The sequence below is a fragment of the Rhagoletis zephyria genome, unplaced genomic scaffold (assembly GCF_001687245.7).
Source record: "Rhagoletis zephyria isolate East Lansing unplaced genomic scaffold, Rhagoletis_zephyria_1.1 Rzeph_scaffold_08894, whole genome shotgun sequence".
Taxonomy (NCBI): Eukaryota; Metazoa; Arthropoda; class Insecta; order Diptera; family Tephritidae; genus Rhagoletis; species Rhagoletis zephyria.
This window is the reverse complement of record NW_016165973.1, coordinates 995-25,718: the sequence shown is the minus strand read 5'-3', so window position 1 is coordinate 25,718 and position 24,724 is coordinate 995. Positions and strand designations below refer to the sequence as shown.

General features: G+C 36.5%; 2 protein-coding genes across 3 annotated transcripts; both read left to right on the top strand.

Annotated features, from left to right (window-relative positions):
• The first annotated feature begins 8,554 nt into the window (after positions 1-8,554).
• Positions 8,555-14,907, top strand: LOC108375412 (arrestin domain-containing protein 17-like). Of its 2 annotated transcripts, XM_017631537.1 has the most exons (6): positions 8,555-8,798; positions 11,278-11,445; positions 13,467-13,681; positions 13,762-14,437; positions 14,520-14,777; positions 14,838-14,907. In XM_017631537.1, the coding sequence occupies exons 1-5, from the start codon at positions 8,684-8,686 to the stop codon at positions 14,753-14,755; spliced, it is 1,410 nt and encodes a 469-aa protein (XP_017487026.1). In that variant the 5' UTR covers positions 8,555-8,683; the 3' UTR covers positions 14,756-14,777; positions 14,838-14,907. The 2 variants fall into 2 exon arrangements, with proteins under 2 accessions (XP_017487026.1, XP_017487025.1); XM_017631536.1 differs by having other exon boundaries at positions 14,520-14,848.
• Positions 14,908-15,286: 379 nt separating this feature from the next.
• Positions 15,287-24,089, top strand: LOC108375411 (arrestin domain-containing protein 17-like). The gene is made up of 4 exons (XM_017631534.1): positions 15,287-15,401; positions 22,166-22,294; positions 23,170-23,384; positions 23,460-24,089. Exons 1-4 carry the CDS (start codon positions 15,287-15,289, stop codon positions 24,087-24,089), a joined length of 1,089 nt encoding a protein of 362 aa, XP_017487023.1.
• Positions 24,090-24,724: the final 635 nt, after the last annotated feature.

Below are 24,724 nucleotides of genomic sequence, written 5' to 3'. Positions count from 1 at the left end.
ATGTTCGGCTCCGCCCGAACTTAGACTTTCTTACTTGTTTTATTTGCTTATAAGGTGGTGGGTCTAATGTTATTATTTATATTAATTAACATATGCATCCAAATATTTTGTTTTTTATGTTAATAAACTTCTAAAAGCAGATTTTAATTGCAGAAGTCATGAATTTCGATATCAAATTCAACATGTCTGTAAAAGTACATTTGCAAATTGGGCAATTTCGATGCTCAATTTCAATTTGAGATTGTAAATATTCACACGAAAAATTTCAATTTGAAAACCAATTTCGAAGACATTTTTTACAATGCTTGTTAAAGGCTGAAAAATAAGCAAAATAAAATAGTCTTGCCAATTTTTACCATTTAATGATGGCATAGTTAAATTACAGAGGAAATTGAAGTTGAAGCGTTTCCATGTCGCGAAAGTTGTAATATACGCATTTTCTGGACAAAGGTAAGTTAAGTAAATAGCCTAAAAAATTGGCATACGTATATATGTAAATCGTCGTTTAAAGAACCATGTATCGTGGTTCTGCAAAACCTTGTAACTGACTTCTCTGCTAATAATAAGATTAGCTCACCGGAACCTCCTAACACCAAGCCTTATCCATTCATACCAAACCATCGACATTTAGATATAAGAGATAGAGATAATTAGGGATAAAGAAGAGAACCACTTTCTGTCCTAATTACTAACTATTTGAAAACCTCATTTATGTTTTTTTTTTTAATTTTACGTTATATTTTATATTGCTTCTTTATCTAGTAATAAATAATTTTTTAGACGTATAAATCGGTCAAAAGTTGTAAAACTTCAAATTTGGAACGAAAAAATTTAGAATTTTTCCTGAATTTCACCCAAATTGAGATTCATACACAATTGCAGCTGACATTTATTTCTACGGCCATATTGAGAAACATATCACAATGTTAAGCTGTAATGGTGACCAAATTACGAAATTTGGGACTCGTGGAAACGGACTATACTGAAAATGTGATACTTTTAACACACAAAAACGTTAGCGTATGATTTTTTTTCTTCTTCTTCTGTTGTAATGTAACAACAAGAATCTACTTTTAATTTTTTTCACACTGTTTTCATTTATTAAGCTTTTTACCTTTTAATTTCTTAGACTTCTCCAGCGTGACCACCACTTTTCCACTCACAATTTGACCAGTAAAATAGGTGCCAAATTCATTTTGATCAAACATAATAATGCAATTATTAAACTTTTTGCTTTCACCCATTTTCACACAAATTTATTATTAAACTTTGACACGAACCGAAACTTTCTTTTTGTATTCGTATTTATATTTTTCGTTAAAATCGTATATTTTCGCGCTCGTTAAAATTTCTCAGCTCGCAAATGGCTAACTTCATTTCTTATGGGACCATTTTTTATTTAAATAATTCAAACTTTTTACTTCAATCCGAAGAGCGCCTACGTACAACCGTACGCGAGCTGCAATATCAGTGGACTAATGTCACAACATTTTGTTAGGCTCATACAGGTGGGAGCGCATTTCCGCCGCAATGGACAAACAAGCCAGGTAAGCAGATGCTCACAGTGCGGTGATCGCTCTCAGGCGAGTGTGTGCGTGGGCCACATAGTGAAATTGTTTTTGCAACTCTTATTTGAGTAGATTTGTATGTTGATACATATGTACTTATATGGTATAACCTATGGCGCATTTTGTTAATTTTTTGTTATTTTTTTCGTTGCCTTTATCGGTTGACTGACTTACTGGCCAAGATAACAAAGTAAATTCTTTGGCTTTTGTTTTAATCTCAAATGGCTCACTGTAGTTTCTCTTCACACAACTCGGTACATTTGTAAATACCTTAAACTTGTATATACACATATACTTGTACATATGTATGTATGTATGTTAGACCGTACCACTTTGCACTTTGCCAGTTTTAAAACACCCTATCTGAGAAATTTTTTCTCTATAGGGAGATAGGGTGTTTTTCAATAAAATTCTGAAATAGCGCGTTCTTCAAAAGTTTTCTGAGATAGGGCGTTTTCGAACTGGCTGGCAAGATAGCTCGATCTTCCACTCAGCCATCGATATGAGAAAAAAATTTTAGCGAATCCTACGTTCGGCAATTTTTTTTTTTGAAATTGCCTCGCAAAAATATTTTCCAATCAGGGGTGAACTATACGGCAAACTCTACGTAATGTACATATAGATGCATATGCAGGGTTGCCACTGACGAAAAAAACAACTTACATCCACTTGAAAAGAATTTACCAAATCTAGAAAATATCTACCAATAACTTTTTGTAGTTATTTGAATAAAAACTATAATATTATTCTATCGCTTCAACTAAAAGCGAAAGTTATGAAACGAAAGGACAAAGATGTTAAAAAAAATTTTGTACAACCATTTTGATATACTAATATGAATTGCACTTTAACCGATAAAAATCAGGTATTCAAGTATTGAAGATTAAATGTAGAACATTTTAAACGAAAAATGCTTTAAACGAACTATGTATAATAGAGGGCTGCATGAATTCATTCAAAATGGCTTATGAATTATTTATATACAAAAGGAATAAATGATTTTGGCTTAAAATTTTTTTAAATTTGAGTAAATACCAGTTCAGATATGTGTGTCCATATTGCAATATTCAAAAAAAGTGAAAAATATTGAATTTAAATAAATTACACTTTTTTGGATGAATACTCGTAAATATTTTTTCTGTGAACATATTATGTAAAAACATAGATATGTATGTATGTATGTATGTTTGTATTACTGTGCTCCTATTACAATACGAAAAAACTTGATTGTAGAAAAACCATGATAAAAACATAACAAGGTAAATTCATTCTCTCAATTCGTCGGCCATGATTTTTTTCTGACGTTTGCCGGCATTTTAAAATCATAAAAAATTGTATATAAAAAACTTTAATTGTACTCAGTTGATATTGTTTGAGATGAAAATGAGAATGTGTGTGTGAGTTTGAGTTTTAAATTTTACAATTATATTGCTGGAAAATGTCAGACCTCTCAATGCCTCTCAATGGTTTTACCATGTTATGTTTTTATCATGGAAAAAACTTTTACCGAAATGAGTTTGAATGATTTGAATGTTTTCCATTCATTCATTCACATTCTTCCATTTGAAAGTAGAAAATTTAAAACCAAATGTATATTCATAACTTACAAAATTCCAAACGCTGGGTGTTTTGTATGTGAAGTAAAATATACAAATCTACGGTACTCTGTTTAGCTAGAAAAGTGAATGAATTTATGCAGCCCTCTAATGTATAATGAGCTGACTGCATTCATTATACCCGAGCGCACTTGTGCACAAAGGTATATTAACTTTGTTCACATAACGGTTGTCGGTAACAGCCAAAACGAATCATATAACGGTAAATTTCAGAACTGCTTGAAACTTCAAAATTTCGAAATCTAAGGACTCTAATTTACTCCAAATTGATATGCCCCGGCTTATCATGTAGCGGTAGCTTTCGGAAAGGTGAAAAAACATATATTTAATACTTGCGCCGGGTATTTAATGTTTGGCTCCGCTCGAACTTAGACTTTCTTACTTGTTTTAAGACACATTTTTTCATGATGTCGCGACAACACTGGACACCACGCGAAAGCTCTATGTACGTACGGCTACCTGTTTGTTCGTCGAGTGATAAGTTTTGAAATAGAAAAAAGGAACACACGTTTTTTAGATTAAATCTGTTTTGAAGGATTTAAGTGCAGGCCAATTCTGACCAATCTGCATGGATATGTCACCGATTACTACTTTTATTAAATAGTTTGCTAATTGTTTCTAACAGCTACCGTTAAGTAGGTGTGAATTTTTTTTAGTTTTCATAATAATTCTCGGAATGTCGCTCTTGATAAAAAAATTTAATCTATAGTCAAAGTACACAATTTTACTCGCTAACAAATGAATATGAAAAACTCAAACGGTTTTCCCTTATCAAACCCTACTATGTATTTACTCGGTCGACAAGCTATGCCACAAATACATCTCTTATAATTTGATAATGTTGTCATATTAGTGGCGATGATTCAGTTTTGAATATTTGCGGTTGTTTCGTATTTTTTCATAAATATTTGAATGGCCAATGAGAAACTTTTCTCCAACAGAATACGAGTGGATTACTCTTTACATACATATGTACATACCTATAATGACTTGTCATATTTAGTATTTAGATTGCTATAAAGTGGCAGGTATTACAGCCAGCCTTAAACTCAAGCGATAAGCGCTGTCTTCGTTAACACCAACGAACGGCAGTGCGTTACTTTAAAATTTAATGTTTAAATAAACGCCAAATGTTCTTAAGTTTACTCAATTCCTCACGTCGTTTTTCGTTTAATCTTTCTCAATCTTGGTTTTCTTTTTATTCCACTACACACAACTGCAAGACGTAACGCTTTGTAAAGATTGAAAATTCGCTTTGCTGGGCACTAACGCCACATTATTGTAGAATGCTTCGTACAAATTGCATGGATATGACGCCTTTTGGCAATTATTTGACGCTTGACGCGTAATTAATTAATAATTTATTTTGTTATAACATATGTATGATCGAAATATATGTAGGCAAGTATGTACATATACATTTCATACTTTCTCTTCAGGATAACAGCTGATATGTGAGTAAGCTGGTTATCAATATTGTTTATATGGAAAAAGGGGAAGCATAATCATATAATAGCCACCATACATACAGATGTACGTATGTATGTATGTATATGTACTTCAACGCCAAAGCGTTCCTTACGTTTAAGCTTTTCCATGTGATATTATGCGTTTTTCATAAATATACGTGGAGCGTTTTTTTATGCTTCAGCCAATATGTACATTTTTTAATTAACATAGATTATGTGTTAAGAAATTTTTTTACCCGAGCGCACTTGTGCATATATAACTTTGTTCACACAACGGTTGTTTGTAACAGGCAAAACTAATCGAGATAGATATAGATATGTAAATGATATATATAGATGGAAATGTATACATAAATGATCAAAACGACAAGAGAAATCGATTGAGCGGTGACTGTCTGTCCGTCCGCCTGTGCACACGATAACTTGAGTAAAAATTGAGACATCTTAACGAAACTTGGTATTTCTTTGGGCGTAGGACGGATGGTATTGAAAACGGGCAAAATCGGATAATAACTACAGTAACTACTGAAGATTATTCACTCAAAATTGATATTTGCAATAATTTTTAGACAAAAACTAAGAATACTATAAATTTTTTGCAATGAGATATCTGTAAAAAAACTGCTTTTAACCATGATACAAAAAATCAATACAAATACAATAAACGACTTTTGACAGATAATAAAATTGTTTGAAGTTTCATAAATTATGAGTATTCTCAACGGCCTTGCCACTTTGATAATATTAAAACAATAAATCGGAGTATTTTCTTTCCCACATTTATACCAATTTAATAATATTTCAAATCAAAAATCATTATCAGTGCTTGGTAATTTTTTTACTTACGTGGTTCGCACCTTTTTATTAAAAATATATAAAATATGTAATGTAAAAGGCGACTTAATTGAAATTGTTCTTTTTATTTTAAAATAAAAATCACGAGAGCATTATGTTGTTATTTTTAAATTTTCTTATTTTTAATGCAATCACGCGATTTAAAAATCTAATTCTAAAGAATTCCTTTTCCAAATCATTCTTTTTATAATCGCCAATTCGATGTGAATAAACTGTTCTCATAGCTTAACATGCAAGACAAAAACAAATTGGGAAAAATTATTTTTGTTATGCTTTATAATTTTGGGAATATTTGTTCACATGGAATTTGTGATTCGTGATGAAATTCATGAAAATTCACTTTTAAATTTCTCATCATATTTTGTAAAAAATTAGGCTTTGTGGTTAGCGTATCACCATTAACATCAACAAATTTCGAATTTAAAATTTCCAATGTACGCAAAAAACTTGAACTCGGCTTGCGCGGACCGCCCTCCGATAAGCAATTAGCATAAGTATAATTTTGATCACTTTCTTCATCCGTTCTGAAACCTAGTTTCGTCAACCCCATTTTTGAGATTACGCATTAATTTTCAGGTTCATCATATTCGACATCTTTGAGTGACTGATGAAATCTTCTGCTTAAAAAAAATATATATTACTGCTCGTGATCAGGTAGCATGAATTTAATGAAATATCATAATTTTATTAAAAGCCAAACGGTTAACAACAACAACGAATGTCATTAAATGAAACTACCTTCTTTTTTTTGCTACGATACAAACAACACGAGCCATGAAAGCTCTTTACTGTGGCAAGCACACTATAGTAACGTTCGGAACTAGCTACAGCAACAGGTATTTTGCAAAATATTCCCAAAGCATCGCAAACGTTCGGTAAATCGTTATTAACAGCAGGCGAATTGTTCTCTTTCAAACTTACATTGTAAAAAAAATAATAACAAGTTATGGTTCTGATATTTCAGGGCCCTTGAAAATCCGGGGACCGGGAGTATGCACCCCTTTCACCCTCCCTCTCGACGGGCCCGCACACAAGGTCTTATCAAGCTTGTTGTATGAGAGATTAGGGTCCACAGTTAATGAACTGATTATGTGCCTCATCAGTTCGGTTGAGACCTGGTAAGTCCACCCTAGACCACGAATTTAAAATGTAATGTAAAAGATGGAGATTGATACAGCACAACCAGCTAAGTTAGAATTAGGAAGAAAAAGGTGGCTCCCTTCTTAGGCTTTGTACATTTTCTTCGCTGTAAGGGGTTTTTATGTGGCGGGTCCCAAATCTTGCGCACAAACCATTGCTGGGAGGACTTCCTACGACTTCTTTAATGTGATAGAGCATAAGAGAACACCGTGTGACAAAAACCAAAAATTTTTAAAACAAACGAAAAGATCAATATATTCACAAAATTAGGAGCCGAGCATAGTATAACTGCGTTTTTAATTTTTCTTTCTGACGCCAGGATTTTTTTAAAGGACTTTAAAATTTCTAGAACATGATGGAATAAAAAAGTTATTTAAAAGATTTGGTGCATTGTACAGTAACAATATGTGTATCAAGTGAAAGGAAAATTTCTGCAGAATTGAAAAAAATTTACTTTTTGGTTCACCAGGACGAATAAGTGTTCAAAACGCCCTTTCAATACAATACATAGTTTAGGAAGAGCCTGCCTGAAACTATACAAAAAAAGCAAATAAGCAAATGGATGTATAGAATTAACAACAACAACCACGCTGTCGAGTTTAAATAGCGGCAAATCAGCTGCACTTGATAGTAGTTGGTTGAATAAGGAAAATGAATTAGCAACAAGAGTTTACGGGATGTACATAGCTCAGTGGTTAACGCTTCTGACTTTGAACATCGAATTCGCAGGTTCGATCCCTGCTGAAGTCTAGAAAAAAAAGTCTGATGAGGAGATGTGGTGATCTCCGAAATAGTGCTATAACTTCTACCGCTTAGACTTTGTTGCTTTTTCAATTTTTCCTAATAAACAATCGTGGTACAAAGCTCAATAAAAATATTAAAAATAAAATGTTAACAAGCCACAATAACATTGACAAATACAGGTAATAAGTAACTCTTTTTATTAAAAAAAAATTTTAAACAAAAAAAAATACTTACCAATTTTTTTAAAATTTATATCCTTGTAAACGCAATCGAACTTTCTTTCTTCTGATATGCGTATATAAAAATTTGAGTAAAAATACTTAAAAGCAAAAAATACCTTTTTTATAAAAAAAAATATTTTAGACAAAAAAATACAAAACGATTTTTAAAAAATTGGTATCTTTATAAATGATACCAGAAAACTTATACTTTCTTAAGCCCTATTTATATACACAAAAAAAAGATTAAAAACATTCTTTCCCTATATAAACTCCTGCCGCCCTAGGTGAAATGCTGGCTACGACCTTGTATACAAAACAATTAAAGTATTTAAATCATGCATCACACGAAAGTATAACCCAAAAAATATTTTAATTATTTTTCAAAAATCGGCTTATCGATTTAGGATATTTTATCAGCTTTTGATTAAAAGAGAGATAGTTGAAATCGAATGAAAATGGAGACCCGTAGTGCGAGGGCTCGGCGACAATAAGAGTATAACATATGCACATATGTTTGAAAAAAGTTAAATATATATGTACATTAGAGTGGGCAAAAAAAAATGTTTCCCACTTACATATGTATCGGTTAATTACAAGAGGAATAAGTGACAATTTTGATGCAGTTCGGTTCGCTTAAAGAAGCTCTGTGGAACTGCATAAAATTTGCCATATTGGTGAAATACTGACTTATTCCCTTAGGTAATTAATCGATTCATATGTGTATTTAAAACAATTCAAACTTTTCCAATATCTACATATTCGCCGATGTATTGGTATTGGTGTGAAATTTATCAATGAACTGATAAGAGCTAAGGTAATTTTTTTTTCGTTAATGTTTTGTCAAACGTTTGGTATTGGCAGTGAATATACCTGTGTACACTTTATAAAAATGTTAAAATGAACGACAATTAACGGCAGTAAAAACAGTTAGTAGTTCGCGGCGCTGCGGTGCATCGAGTTCATGTGCTTTATCTAAGAGTTAATAGCTAATGCTAATGCTAATTATTTGATGTTTTTGGTTAAGTTGAATTGACTTGAAAAACTGACTAATTCTTTAAATTTTTTTCAATATGGTTGTAACATGTGTTATTGAATTTGATAATAATCCATTTGGAACCTATTATGGTGGTCAAGTAATAACGGGAAAAGTGACATTACAAGCTGATAAACAAAAGCAAGTAAAAGGTGAGATAGGTGAAAAAGGAAAAAAAAAATGATGATTGTACATAAGTATGTATGTATGTTTTACAAGTAAAAGGCCAATTGCAAAGCGTAAGCGCAGGATTTATTTGCAAAAGGACGCCGAATGCGAAACTTGCAAATATCGCCATGCGCTGTGATGTCATGCGCTAAGCTGCAATGCGAGTTCTCCCCTAACACATTGACATTTCTCTTTTTGAAAATAGCGCGTGAAGTTAAAGTGACTAGTCTAGAGCAGCGGTCGGCAGTCTAACACATTCAAACGATTCAATAAGTGAGACTGGGTGCGTTAAATGCACTGCTCAGCTGCTGCTCTTCGTATACGTGTGAAACATACGTGCGCTCAGAGGGCGCTCAGTGAGCTATGGCCTGCCGACCACTATTCTAGAGTGAACAATTTTTGAGAAATAGGTAATGGTCGGTTCAATTTTCTTAACGTGAAATTTTTGCCTGAGCCGAGGTTCTCTGAGTGTTTGTCGTTCGCATAGGTGTGCGTTTTGAGTATCAGCTTGGAGTTGAGTTCCATTGTTTGAAGTGTCCTTCTGTTTACAACAACGGCTTTTTTAAATGGAGAATATTTCATAAAAAGACACCCAACTCAGTTTTTAACAGAAACATACTCAGTGAGTACAGTGATATCTTTTTCCTCCTCTTTATTGACGCTGTAACAGCCTAAGAAGTTTTGACCGATAGTCGCTTTCTTTCTGTATGCGTTGACGCCAGTTGGAAATGCCAAGTGAAGCTGAGTCCTTCTCCACCTCGTCTTTCCATCGCGAATGAGGCCTTCCTCTGTCACCAGCATCGCGACTCGCGTTGTTCACTTTCAGAGCCGGAGCGTCTCTATCCATTCGCACGACATAAATTAGCCAGCGGAGCCGCTGTATTTGAATTCGCTGCACTATGTTCTTGCCATTATAAAGCTCAAAGGCCTGTAAATCTTTTACAGAATCAGAAACGCCAAGAGCCACGCCATCAAGTGTTTTTTTAATGTCCATGCNTTTCGAACCCTAGGCAGGTGCATACGAAAATATCCATCAATAGACAATCATGTGGAAAAGTTATCTACTCTAACAACCTTGTGCTCAGATCCCATGTTCTAACGAAAATGCTTCTTCCAGCCCACATGTCCCCTTTTGTTTGGCAAGAACATTATCACAATGGAAGTTGCAACTATCTAGCCTAATTTAACCGCATCATAGCCACACTCATGTAGTCTGATTATGGAGTAGAAACCCTGTAGACAGGCTCCCATAACTCGGGTTTTCGCCTGAGTACAATAAGGCGTCTTTGGATCAATTCCTGCAAAATAGAACCACAGGCGCTATTATCGAAAGCCGCTTGATATCCAAGAAGGCAAATATATCAACATCCTTGGTATCTAATTTGCTTCGATCTTATTAACCAAATACTGTAGAGCGAAATCCGCTCATCTTTCCAAAATACGCAAATTTAGTGAGGTGTAGGGGAAAATGAGTAGAGAGTGTACCTAATGTGTTGTCTTTCTAGAATGAGGGAAAATTTTTTAGGCTTATAGGTCTGGGCGCATTAGGCAGTTCGGAGGACATGTTGGCTGGTCTAGCAATAAATGAAGCGGTTAAATTTTACCAACTATATGAAATGTATTCTCAGCAGTAAGTAACCCAAAAGAGTAAGATAAGAGGATATCGTTTAACTTCTTGCTAATTGTGTTGGAAAAATGCCATCTGAGCCCGCAGCTTTGTAAGGCTCGAACGAATCTAAAGATCGCTGTACCTCCGATCCAAGCTGTTGGCAGCTCTGTTACTGCTTTTCACTCTTAAGAACCTTATCCGAATTTGTTCCACCAAAGAGCCTGGGGTATGTACTTGAAATAATTCCTAAGCGCCCTGTTGCTGTTCGTGAAGTTATAATCGTGCCTCTTAGGAGACCTATTCTCGACTTGCTTCCCCTCTGACCCTTCTTATACCTATACGAGGCCGCTTGTAGCGTCTAATAGGTTTATTGTAGACGTGAATTGAAGAAGTGGAGTGTAAGTATACTGATATAAAAGGAGGCTATAGAATATAAATATGTACGTATTTATGTATATATATAAGTATATTTGTAAGAAAAGTATTTGCCCTAGAGCTATTTAAATGATCTTCTTGTTTCAACAAGGTGTGTGTGAAAAAAGTAAGGTAAACATGCTTAAAGTTTTAATGACTAATTCTCTTTCTATGCATGACTCATCGTATTAGAATTTAAAAGTGCTTCATATACATATATCTATAAATATATACACTTGATTAGATAGTTAGATTATTTTTATTTGTATTTAGTGATTTCTGTTAAGTTTATGGACTATAATTTTTCACTTTATATTCTAACACAGTCGAAGATTTACTTCATACACACGTTTAATTAAAACAAAAGGAAAAACTTGTTGGTTGTTACTCAGGCCAGGAACTAATTTAATCAGTGTCGTCTCTTTCTTATGTAATTTCAGGAGTTGTGCTCAAAATCAACGGTTGCGCAGAAACGAGATGGGAAGAGAGTTCGAGTAAAACCGAAACCGATGTACATGGGAGGTCCTCAACAAGAAAGGAAACGACCTACTTCAGGGGTCATGAAGATTATATAAAATCGAAAACATATTTGCTTGGTTCGGATGAGAGTGAGTTTAAATTTTTATTCAAATTGATAGTAGATAACAATGCTGTTTAACGCTAAATACGATATGTTAACAGTAACCTAGTTACAAGGTGTATGTAAAATTTAAACACTCACGAACATGCAATAATTTTAAGTTTTGGGGCTAAAATGAAATGCCTTACCATTTTTCCTGAAAGCTACCGATATCTCCCTCCACCAGGAAAACGGAAAAAATTATCCGTGGCCAGCTTCGAGTGCTAGAAGTGTATCTGCACAAGAGTTAGACTAATTTTAGACTAATTTTCTAGTTGCATTTAGAATTTTGGTCGGCGGGCAACATGCCTTCTAGCAGCTTATTCGCGTTTTCGACCACGTAGGGCTATACGTCATAAGCATTGGTCGGGCGGAAAATTTGTATCTTGGATCGACAAATATCAGATTGAAAGCGAAAATTCAGCCTAGTCGAAAAACTAAATGCTTATCACATCAGTCAGGAGCAAAAATGGCATACTATTCAACTTTGACTCCCCAGCCTTAGGCATTATCCAGTCCTTCATTGAGATGTTGCTGCTGTAGACCCAAAGATACCTAGCCTGCGTCTCGCTGTCTATCTGCAGGAGAGCTCTCTGCCTTCAGATTTCTCACTTGAAGGGATTTGCTTGAGGCTCAAGCCCTCCTAAGCCTCATCAATGCTTGCGAAGCTCTTTCGCAGGAGAGCTTGAAAGAGTGGCTCTCATAATTTACAACCTTGTATGTGCGCACTACCTTCGCGGATTGGAAGATTCCGAGTTGACTAACCGGGTTTCCCATTACACTTCATCGATAACCAGTTAAGACAGCTGCACCTCAAACTCACCCCAATGTTCCAACACCGTCTTTACCTTATTGGAAACCGCAGTTTAATGTGCCACTTATAGGTCATGTCACGCCACTTCGTTGTAGGACGCTAGTCACGTCGATGGTTCGGCTCTTGGAATCTCTTTGTTTGTTTATTCCAGAGACTTATTCCACTTACTTTTAACTTTTTTTTAAGGCTTTGTGAGCCCCTTACTCATCCATCATTGCCTGAAAGCGAGTTTTGTCTTCGTCGTCCAGCGGGTGCACAGTGTCATCGAGCTAGTCCCGCTGTATTCTACCAAGGATAGCCCGAAGTGCCTTTGACGTTGTTTAGTATTTGGCTATCCCATAAAAGCCTTACAAAAAGGTTGACTAGCCGACGGCGTGCTACGGTTCACAGTAATTATTGACTCCGTCGCCATGTGTCAAAGTCCCCTAATTTCATTTAAGGAACTTCTCGTGAGTGGTGGGACACGCACTGCCCAATCGAAGCTTTCCTGTGTAGCCCTTTTTTGACGTGTTGTAGTTAAATAATTGATTTTGTTGTTCATTATTTATGTCTTGCGGTCACCCACCTAGTCACTGCTCCAAAGAAACTCTAAGATAAATACGGCGGGGCTATTCCGAAATCGAGACGAGCCGATACCACAACCTACATAGCAAGTGAGAAGAGAAAGAAGTCAGTGCGCCATGGTAGCACTCCACGCCATGCAAAGACCACCGTTACTCACCTAGGTGGCGCGGTGTCAGTACAGCACCGTGAAAATACAGTAAATTACCCCCGATTGCAAACCTTGTTCCAACTTAACCCTTTGTATTGACGGAAACCTCCAAACTACAGCCGAAGAGCACAGAGCTCTTAATAATCAGCAATCCTTTCTAGAATACCACCTGACGTTTGTTACATTTGATAACGTACGAATACTACTGAAGCATCCATTTCCAAATGCCGTTGAGTTGATAGAGGAGTCTGATATAGGTTTACACATTTTTTAAATAATGATTATTAGTTTTGAAATACGTAGGGCTGGGACTATCCATGTATTAAAATATTCGGGTATTCGTGTATACGAACACGCTTTTTGAATATCCGGATATTAAGATTTTTGATTTCGGTATTCGAGTATTCGGATTATTCTCTCACAAACAAAATTTGTGATTACAACTAGTTACAACATTTATTTACCTACAACTTTTTCCTCACAGATCAATCATCATTGATAGAACCCGGCATACACACCTATACTTTCGCCTGTCATTTACCGCATAACTGTCCCTCATCCTTCGAGGGGCGTTACGGTAATATACGCTACCTGGTAAAAGTGGAACTCATAAGACCATGGAAATTTAATCAGACATTTACCAAGGGCTTTACGGTATTGAAGATTATGGACTTGAACTATGATAGTCCCTTATTGCGGGTAAGTGAGCCTACATAGGCAGCGTAATTTTTTGCACTAAAGTAAGCGTTTCTAATTACTCTCATGTTTCTTCACTAAAGCTTCCTTGTCACACGGAAGCACAGAAGATCTTCTGTTGCGGCCCATTTAAAACTCAACCACTTGACGTGAACGTCTCACTGCCACAGGCTGGCTATGTACCCGGTCAAACGATGCCAGTCAGCGTGCACATATCAAACGAAAGCAACATTAAGATCGAAGAACTAAAAGTAGAACTGGTAATGCTCGTCTGTTACTACAGTCAAACACCACGTACAGCCACCAGGAGTGAACGAATTGTTGTGACGAAGGTTAAGGGTGACGGCGTGCCAGTGCATTGTAAGAAGCAATTCAACTATCCGCTCGTAGTACCCGCGACACCACCAACCTGCTTCAATCTCTGTCGCATACTACAGATTGCCTATCAAGTAGAGGTGGAAGCTAAAATGAAAGGTTGGCATGCGAATCAAGTGATCTGCGTGCCAGTGACTATCGGTAATGTGCCGCTGATGAGCGTAATACAGAAACAGCCTACAGCCTGTGAAGCATTTAGCAGCAACAATCCTGATGAGACAGCCGCTGCCGTAGCAGCTTTGTCCACAGACATGGTAGATGCTGAAGATTCGAAAAAAGGGATGGTGGCGGTTAATCAATTAAAAGGTGAAGGAGAATTGGAAATTAGCAGCGCGATAATGACGTCTGCACCGCCGAGCCCATGGGCCGCAGATGACAGTATACGTAAGTATTTTAATTGATATTCTGCAGGCGTTATCATTTCAGTTTTCTTTTTAATAAACTTCGGCTCGCTTTTCTTCTCCAGCGCCACCCAGTTATGAGGCCGCTCTGCATATGAAACCGGCAAAAATCGGTGAAGGTGAGGCGCATGACTATGGCGAAAAAGAATTCTCGCCACGCTATCCAGTCTTCAACTTACCGAATCGTGGCGCTCCAGACGTAGATGAAGTGGACGCTGTTGGAGGCGCTGGCGCTCTAGCGACCAATGGTGTCGCAAGCAACTCCTCTAACACAACGGCACAAAAGAGTACTTGGCTGTGAACTTGAACAAATAAAAATCAATGTAAATAACAAATCTTTAAATTTTTGTTTCAAGCGACCTTCGCGCTCTTATCACTTTCAGTGTGTAACACTTTAGCAGCGCGGTACAAACACATACACTGGGTACCTAATGATAAGGAAAGATTTACTTTGGAAGCAAAAAATATATATACATAAATATTTTGTAGCTAAATTATATCAAATTCGCATTTCAATTCCACTGCGTATCAGTAAATATTTGTGTGCGCGGATGTATGTATTTCCGTTTATATGTATGCCTATTTTTGCGTCATACCAAAACTACGCTGCCTGCTTATCTAAAACCTTTAATTGTCGCTCTTTTGTTTTAGTTTTTTTTTTTTCGGAATAAAGTACCTCATTTATCATCTACATATTTAGGAGATCATATACATATGTATGTATGAGCGCTTTATTAAAAAAAAAAAAAATATGCCCAGTCCGCCGGCCAACCAAATATGTGCTCTCTAATTTTTCCTAGTTCAGTCCACATCGGTCGGTTGTTGAAGTATAATGGTGGTAACTTGTGATATTCAGTTTAATCAAAATGAGTTTGGCACTTATTTCTCCGGTCAACTGGTAGACGGGTCGGTGGTGCTAACAGCTGATAAGCCAAAAGATGTTAAAGGTAAGAACGAATAAGTGTTAAAAATGAAGCAATAAAAACACAAATACAAATGTAGGCAATAACTATACTGTACTCAGTAGGTTGACAGCAATTGTCGCAGTAGGGAAAAATTTATTTAAAGTGCAACTAGTGTTTATCAGGTTATCAGTAATTAGGGCAATGTCTGGTAATTTAATTCAGTTCAGCCATTCATTTTCATTGTATTCGCAACAGCAATATACTAGCTGCGAGATGGATTCTCCTAATTACTTGTAGACACTTACTAACTGTAACTATCTCTGCTGATAGGCAGACAGCTACTAAAGTACGTATGTATGTATGTAGTTGTGGCAAATCTACTTCAATCAAGTAATGTAAACGTACCCTAAATGAGCTGGCAAGAAGTTGCGCTACTCATGCTTTATGGATGCCAGGCCATAACGGTTTACCGGGAAACTGTCTTGCCGCTGAACTAGCATGGAAAGGTAGCTTATGCTGCCTTTTCATTGACCCCTGAGCCCCAATATCTACTAAGAAGAGGGCAATGAAAAGGCAACATTTTTGTTTGTAGAAAAGAAAACACCATTACATTACCGCTCTTAATGCTGGAATTCTTCTTGCAAGCTCTTATTGGAGGCTAAATTTATCGAACAGCAAACTCAAAATGGTCTCCGGTGCCGATGTGCTGAATAGCAAGACATAAATATCTGGCGTAAGTGGGACAAAGGCATGATCTCGCCCTCTCCTAGGCTTGGAGCGACTACTGCAACGAAATGTAATTGCAGTTCTCACCGGACACTGTCTGATAAGAACCCACGCTATTAGAATAGGTATCCAGTCAAACGATTACTGTTGTAGTTGTCATGATGTTAAGAAAATCGAATTCGTGGACGATTACCTATGTCACTGCCCCGCTTTGGCGCGGATTCCTCGATGCTCGTTTCTCCACTTTTCTATTGAATGTCTGGCTGAACTTGATTCAGCCGATATCTATGATATTTTGCGCTTCATCAGAGCTTCAAATTGTTTTTTTTTTTCTAAGGTAAGAGAAGGAACGCAAAGATCCATGGCGGCCTTAGTGTGCCTTTTCCTGTGCTGCATGAGGGCAGCCAAAATGATCAAACCTAACCCAACCTAACCTATATATCCACAACTTGTAAAAGAGCGGTATACATTTTTGGAGACTGACAAATGCTTTAAAATTCAGGGAAGTAGTATCGCTGATTCTCTCCTCTAAAGTGTTTCTAAAATAACCTTTGTCCATTTATTCAGAATTCTTACACCATCCCAGCTTTATCTCTGAGGAAATAAACTTATATTTGTTTAGAGATCTTTAAATAATCTTGCGAGTTTACTCGGTTGAGTGCTAATTAAGTGATGTACTTCTAGGTTCAGTGATCCTAGAAAGCGAAATCTGCCCGGAGCAAGGGCTTCATAAGGATTCTCATAATGTGCTTTAATATCTGCCGGTACTTGTGGACAAGTTACAGTGATCANCCTCGGTTGAGTGCTAATTAAGTGATGTACTTCTAGGTTCAGTGATCCTAGAAAGCGAATAATGTGCTTTAATATCTGCCGGTACTTGTGGACAAGTTACAGTGATCAGAGTAAAAAACTGCCAGGCTTGAAAGCCTCTAACAATTTTTACTTCCTGCCTATTAAGGCGAAGAAGTGTTTTAATTATCTTTGTATATATTTCCGGGACTTAGCCTGTCTGCTAGCTTCTGTAGTTCTTCATGTCTCGCTTCCTTCTTCATCTAGATATAATAATTTTACTTAGTGGAGCTCCACGGACAAACCACGCTGTGGCCCTGATGCTATGAACCCCTGTTCAGTTACTTTCTGAACGAGAATATCTGCCCTTTGACAGTATTGGTAAAGCCTGGAATGATAAGGCGTTGATATGATCAGCTATCATCAGGTATACCATAGACTTGCGTTCTTGGCTGATATCTTAGAAAAGCATACCTGCTAGTCTAAGTTGGTCCTAGTTAGAGTATAGGAGCCGTTCAGTTATTGATTTCATGTCGCCTACATCTGCGTGAGCCAGATTTACACCAGCATAGTGCCCCGCCGTGGTTGAGTGGTCAGAAATGTACACTATAACTTGGTAGGAAATACCAAAGAAAAACTGAGTGTATTTCTGCAAAGAAAAAACTTCTCATTAAATGGGTTACCGTTCGCATACTGCGTACACCTATAGGTTCCTCCGTTTGTGTTAATAATATCAAGACGCACACCACAAATCTGCGTAGAAGATCGGTAAAGCACTAGAAAATATGTAAGCGCCAAATATTTATTTATTTCTTGCTCTGTGTTACACCTGGGCGATATACTGGGAGCTCTCGTGCAGTTAGCCCTATAGAGTCTCTGCAATGCTGCTCTTTGGATATCTCTTTGTGGCGGCTGACTTGCTAACCTTCGCCTGAGTTGACTCGCAAAGTTATCTGAAAGAAAGAGGGTATTAGTCTTATATCGTTACCTTAATATAGAAAGGCCCTTACTCATATCGTCGCTGAAATACAAAAAGCCGTAACTAAGTAAAAATCCAAAATTCCCTTTCTGATCGATTCTGAAGCATTTCATCGAATTGTAAGTCCCACATCATTTTTAGCAATAATAAATTTTAGTCAGTTACAGTTACAGCATTTCAGCGGCTATATGAGTTAGGGCCTTTCTATATTTAAGTAACGATATGTGTATTTTAAGGTTCTTAACCGTCTTCGATCAAAATTTCTTCGAATATACATACATACATAAGTATGTAAGTATGTATGTAGTTATGTACTTATATATATATGTGCAAATTTTTTGTGCCGAACCAAGTCGAATACTTTAATACTCACATTCGCTTGCAATTTTTTTATTCGCAAGTTACTATCAGAAATATTTGCTATTATCGTGGAGCTAAATTCCGCAACTATAAAGATTAATATATGGCTTGTTTTCTTTGTCGCTTGGCATTTAATATATGTTTGGTTTTATTGATTGTGGAATAGGGTTAAATTTTTTCGGTGAATTGATTTCCTTAATATCGTACTTTTGCAAATCAAAACTGTTAGCCAGTGTTGTATTAGATGATAAAACTTAATTAGGTTATTATGAATAAAAAATTTACAATTAATTATTGATTAGAAGAATTCCAATCTTACTTCCAAACTATTTTTAAATCCACTAAAATTTACTTACAACAGCCATTTGACTTATAAGAAGAACTCATCCATTTGCATTGCTATTGAGAGGCATTGAGAAAATAGTATACCTGTTAGTAACGTAACTCGTTTTCGAATTATCACAGCGAGGTAAATATTCGACCCTTGCAGAACTTATTCCAAGTGTCCGGTCGAGGTACACATATATATATATATAATATGTAAATACATCCCGAAACATGTGCTTTTGTGTTTTATTAAACCAACCTTTGGCGCATTATGGACTTGCCGCCTTCTTCGCTCTGTTATTGTGCTTCCATAGAAACTGGTTGTTGAGAATAGCTCAAAAATACATGGTGCGGTCTTTAAGCTTGTGCTTATTGTACTTCCGCTGCGGGACGATCTCTATAACGGAGGTCCTTTGGCAACCTCCCAAAAAAAGTTGGATGGGCTTACAGCGCTCTTGACGTAGGGAGATGTTGATAAGGTCCCACAGCAGAACGGAAGCTTTCGCCTCGCAAAAAGCCTATTTTTTTATTGCACTGCAGGAAATATTTATCATGATCCGCTCTTCAACACTTACTTTTTCCAAGGCATCAGAAGTTAGTTATGCTAAAGGCTTTTTCGTACGCCGTGTGTCTTCGCATATTCGATGCCTTATCAGAATTTCGGCATTACCACACCAACCTCGCCACGCTATGCCCCTCGGTGTGACGAAGGTACTCTTTCCCTTATAAGCTTGTTTTTTTAGAATTTAATGTAACTGCATGCACCAAAAGGTTAAATCCATCTAAAAGTGTAACCTCCATAGATCTGGGACCTCTCAAAGCATCTGCTATGCCTGAGGTTCCGTTTTCTCTTCTTCTAGGATGATAAAAGTAAGCTGCTTTCCGACGTACAAGTTCAACTTCAACCCGAAGGCTGGAACTTTCAAGTCCAGATACTGTCCTATTACCGCTTGAACCCCCCACAATCAACTTTTTTAGATATCTTGGCTGAGGAGCAGTACCCCATCTTGTGGTCCCACTTCTCCTGCTTGATTGGTTAATCTGGATTTAATCCTTTCCGCTATTATTTATGTACTGGCTACAGAGATTTTAATCCAAGGCACTATGTTGGCTTTTGGAAATTTGCCCAAAATGTTCTCAAACGTTTTCAGAGGCAACGATGTTATTTAAAGGGTGCGTTATCATTCAAGTATACTTAATCATTTTTATCTGCTTTGGTTATGAACACAATCGTCGCTCTTCTCCAGTTGAAAGGCACTTCCTTACTTCAAATTCAAGCATCCTTTGGATATCGCTTTTAGCCAGGGGACCACTACGTAAGTAACCTTTTGATGAATAGCTCCAAATGCGACTAAGATGCAATACTACTACATTAGATCGTTACCAGTACTACCTTAGAAAATGCAATGATCACGACAGGCACAATAACAAAAAACACATTAATAATTATGAAGCTAACATAAAAAAAACCCGACTACATTCTGGAGCTATTTTAAATCTAAAAAATCAAATTAAAATATTCCTTCCTCGGTTTTTTATAACGACAGGCAACCAGAATCCCCTGAGGACGCTGCGAACCTCTTCGCTGAGTTTTTTCTTTCTAATTTTATTGCGGATTCGGTTCTTGCTTTTGGTTCACTCACTTTTTCTACTGAAGACGTTAGCATAGACATCGATGTCCTTCACATATTGAACTATTAACATTAATTTTCAATAAGTCATTATAATTCGGTGAGTTTATTGTTGACAGGTAAAGGGTTTCCATGACACCAATTTTCGAAAGCGGTAATAAAAATAACGTTGCCAATTATAGACTTGTTTCGAAATTGTCCACGGTATCCAAAATCTTTGAGGGCCTCGTTAAAGATAAAATATTAATTGCAACTAGTAGTTCGATTGCCAAAACCAACATGGTTTTGTCAGAGGTAGAACAACAATGTCCAATCTAGCGGTTGCTTTCGATGAGGTCTCTTCTGAGCCCATATTGCGAACGTCTGGCGTTCCTCAAAGAAGCATATTGAGGCCACTTATTGATTAATGATATCAGATAATTAGGGACTTGCATAATTCCTTTGTTCTTCAAGCGGAGCTGAATAAGCTACAAACTTCGTATCCTCGAAATCGTGGCTACATTTCTTTATTCATTCTGAACGTTTGGAATAAACTTTTTTGTTTACTCATTCTGTAGAACGTTCCTGATGATATGTCAACGTATATTTCAAACGCATTCTGTTTATTCCGGCTGTGAAATGGGATTATCCGGAATGTATAAAGAAACGCAGCCCGTATGTCTCTAAATGTGAATAAACATTCTCATGCTAATCTCACTAGAATGTGTATTCTTTTTACCACGAGTTGGGCGGTGGCCGGGCCTGCTATAGTCAGTAAGAATTTTGATTCATTTGGCTAAAAATGTAAATAAATATTACGTCNGTATGTCTCTAAATGTGAATAAACATTCTCATGCTAATCTCACTAGAATGTGTATTCTTTTTACCACGAGTAGGGCGGTGGCCGGGCCTGCTATAGTCAGTAAGAATTTTGATTCATTTGGCTAAAAATGTAAATAAATATTACGTCTATTCTTGGATTTGATATGCCAGAGCTATTCATTGACCATTTTTCGTCGGCACATAGTTTACTTTATCGCCTGGAGGTACAATAATTACTTGTTTACAGACATAAAAAATTGTTATGGTTACAGCCTTAGTGATTCTCGAATCTGCCAATTCAATTTCGATAATATCTGNGTCGGCACATAGTTTACTTTATCGCCTGGAGGTACAATAATTACTTGTTTACAGCCATAAAAAATTGTTATGGCTACAGCCTTAGTGATTCTCGAATCTGCCAATTCAATTTCGATAATATCTGCATATTCTGAATAATGCAACCAAAGTCTCTGCACGACATCGGTTTGACCTAACGCATTCATATCTTATATTCCCTTAACAAATCGCTGTATTTCTTACACCACAATTCGTTGTCATCTCCCTTAATCAACTTAGGGAGCTCCCATACCGCACGTCCGTGTGATTTGAGATCCTTATTCCACAAAGGAGCCTTTAGTTTGAGTTTTCTGCGCACTGCAGGCCTCGCAATAGATTAAGTATTATTCAGAATAGTCGAAAGTCAATAACTGTGATAATAAGTGGGGCCTCTCAGAATCCAACAAACACGCAGAAGGTCCAGGAAGTTTAATAAAAATGAATTTACTTTAAAGAAATTAAGGCTCGANGCGTCCGTGTGATTTGAGATCCTTATTCCACAAAGGAGCCTTTAGTTTGAGTTTTGTGTGCACTGCAGGCCTCGCAATAGAATAAGTATTATTCAGAATAGTCGGAAGTCAATAACTGTGATAATAAGTAGGGCCTCTCAGAATCCAACAAACACGCGGAAGCTCCAGGAAGTTTAATAAAAATGAATTTACTTTAAAGAAATTAAGGCTCGACGACTCTTCTTTATTAAAAATATAAAACTCCAGACCTCAAGATGACCCTGGAGTCATTAACTTGAGACAAATAAGGATATTTAATGTTCATATAACGTTTCGTTTGAGAAACAATATTTAAATTCAGAAAAATGTTAATTCAGCTGAAACATTTAATCGTGAATATTATTGCAGCTGTAATTTTAACCATATCCGGATTTGCTCTTACAAAATGGCGAGAAAAAAGTTTCAACAAAAATCGTGAATTCAATGGTCGTGAGGACTATATGGAATCGAAAACTTATTTGATGGGATCAGAAACAAGTGAGTGCAATTTTTGTGAACAATGGCATATTTAATTGACTAAAACTATTCCCATAGAAGCATACTTGAAAAACTAATTTCTTTACTAAAAATAACTAATAATAAGTCCATGTTAAATTGACCAATGCAATTGTTGGAATCGAAAATTTTTTATTTCGAAGAATTTCGGTCAAAACTTTTCTTTTATCATATTTATAACAAAGTTCCGCAAAAGGAGAAAATTAATAATCCAAAGTTATACAAAATTCAAAATTTTCCAATTTCCGTATTTTTGCTAGTTAATTTTTTGAATATATTAAAAATTGTTATAGTTACAAAAAGTGTAAAAGCAAAAACTTATAAAAAATTTTCCTTAATTTTTCTCTGCACAATTCTTCCAACTGATCTTAAAAGAGCCTGATATTTTCAAAAGATGTGCTTATCTTAATATATCAACGTTTGAACTTAAAAAAAAAAATGCGAATTCTATATGAAATTATTTTAAGAAAAATCTGCTTAATTTAAATTTATTTTTAATTTAAAGTTTGTAAAAAAATTTTTTAAAAAGCTCAAAAAATAATATCCTTACAAAAATACCTTCAAAATCCCAGGATCTTTTAAGATCAGTTAGACGTGCTGCATACCAAATGTAGCCAAGAATTTATATAAGCTTTAGTTATAACAAGTTTTTAAATTTTAAAATTCTGCAATTTTTTGATTTGGATTGTGAGATATCCAAAGAACAAACTTCAAATTTTTTAATTTTTATTTCCTTGACAGAACTTCGTTATACGATAATCGCAAAGTTAAGACCAAAATTTATCCAAATCAAAAATATTCAATGAAAATAATTTCTCGATTTGACATGGTTTCACCCCTATACTAAATTTATCCAGGTCAAAAGTATACCATACAGTCAGGCATTCACACCTACAACTTCGCCTGCCAGCTGCCAGAAAACTGTCCGACCTCCTTTGAGGGGCTACATGGCTGCATAAGATATATAGTCAAGGTGACACTGGTGATACCATGGAAATTTAACCAAACCTACTCACGCGGCTTTACCGTTATGAAAATGCTCGATCTAAACTATGAATCGCCACAGTTAAAGGTAAGTACCTACTCACACAATATCTAAAGTTTCCAACAACATAACTCACACCTTTCGTTTGAAAAATAAAAAAAGATCCCCTCGACCTCAGAGAACTACAGATCCTACTGCTGTGGACCCTGCAAAACCGAACCGCTCAAGGTGCAAGTTCAACTGCCACAGACCGGCTATGTGCCCGGACAGCGTATTCCAGTCACTGCATTGATCATCAATAACACGCGCATACCAATTGCAGAAGTGCGTTTCGCGCTTATCATGCTTGTACGCTACACGGGTCAATCGCCAAATCAAAATTCATGCCTCGAACGCATTACCATGACCGTTGCAAAAGGTGAATCTGTGCTGCGAAATTGTACGCGTTCACTGACGCAAGAGCTACTTGTGCCGGCCACACCACCAACATGCCTGCGCGCCTGCAGTGTCATACGTATAAGTTACCAGGTCGAGGTCGAGGCGCGCATGAAGGGATGGTATGCTAGTCAAACGATTACAATGCCTGTGCTGATAGGCAACGTGCCACTGTGGCAAACGCCACCAGTCATACAACAACAGCCACGTAGCAATGGAATACCAAATGTTATTGAAGAGCGTCATACGGAAAGGGATGAAAATTCTGTGGATGGCAAAGAAGTTTATGTTACACGTGAAATTGCAGTGGTGGATGTGCCTTCGCCGGTGGATATTTATCCAGAATTGCGTGAGTAAAATGGAAATTTCTTTTAACGTCTTTGTACTTAGTTGAGTTCCACTTGAGCTTAATAAGCTTTATCTTTTTATACAAGCTTTTGAAAGCTCCCAAAAGCTGAGTGTAGACAGGTTCCAAATGTGGAAATAAATGAGTTCCAATGTCTTTCTGCAACGGCAATCTGCAAAAGTCTCATATGTGGAAGATAACAGTCCCGTTAGTGGAAACTGCAAGGTTCCACTTATGTTCCATTTGTGGAATGTAAACAAGTTCCACATTGTGGAAGCTGCACAAGTTCTACAGGAAGTCGAAATGTTCCAATTCCGCATCCTGATAGCTGGTGCGTGTCTGCGCTAACGTATGTTATCGGTTTTTGGTGAGAATTTAAAGTTTACGAAAGTTGTGTGGTATGATAGATGCGTAGCAGCCAAAGAACATAGAAAACTAAGAAAGTGCATACTAGCAGAGAACTTAGATAGATAGAGAAGGTGCAAATTTTTGGAACGTAAAATTGTTTGGCTGAAAAATAAATGCATGGAATATCACCACAGCGCGATTAACATTTCAAGAAGAGTTAACAGAGAAAAATGTAAATTTCTGTTATGATAATGTTATATTTGTTGCAAGTGTCTGGCTATGTGTTGCTAGGTTGCAT

What these genes read in the sequence shown, in the direction of transcription:
- LOC108375412 (XM_017631537.1), top strand. Translation starts at nt 8,684, where the DNA reads ATGGTTGTAACATGTGTTATTGAATTTGATAATAATCCATTTGGAACC. An exon ending in ATGATAGTCCCTTATTGCGG is followed by an intron (nt 13,682 to 13,761) that starts GTAAGTGAGCCT and finishes TCTTCACTAAAG; the next exon opens with CTTCCTTGTCACACGGAAGC. An exon ending in GGCCGCAGATGACAGTATAC is followed by an intron (nt 14,438 to 14,519) that starts GTAAGTATTTTA and finishes TTTCTTCTCCAG; the next exon opens with CGCCACCCAGTTATGAGGCC.
- LOC108375411 (XM_017631534.1), top strand. Translation starts at nt 15,287, where the DNA reads ATGGTGGTAACTTGTGATATTCAGTTTAATCAAAATGAGTTTGGCACT. An exon ending in TTTGATGGGATCAGAAACAA is followed by an intron (nt 22,295 to 23,169) that starts GTGAGTGCAATT and finishes AAATTTATCCAG; the next exon opens with GTCAAAAGTATACCATACAG. An exon ending in ATGAATCGCCACAGTTAAAG is followed by an intron (nt 23,385 to 23,459) that starts GTAAGTACCTAC and finishes AAATAAAAAAAG; the next exon opens with ATCCCCTCGACCTCAGAGAA.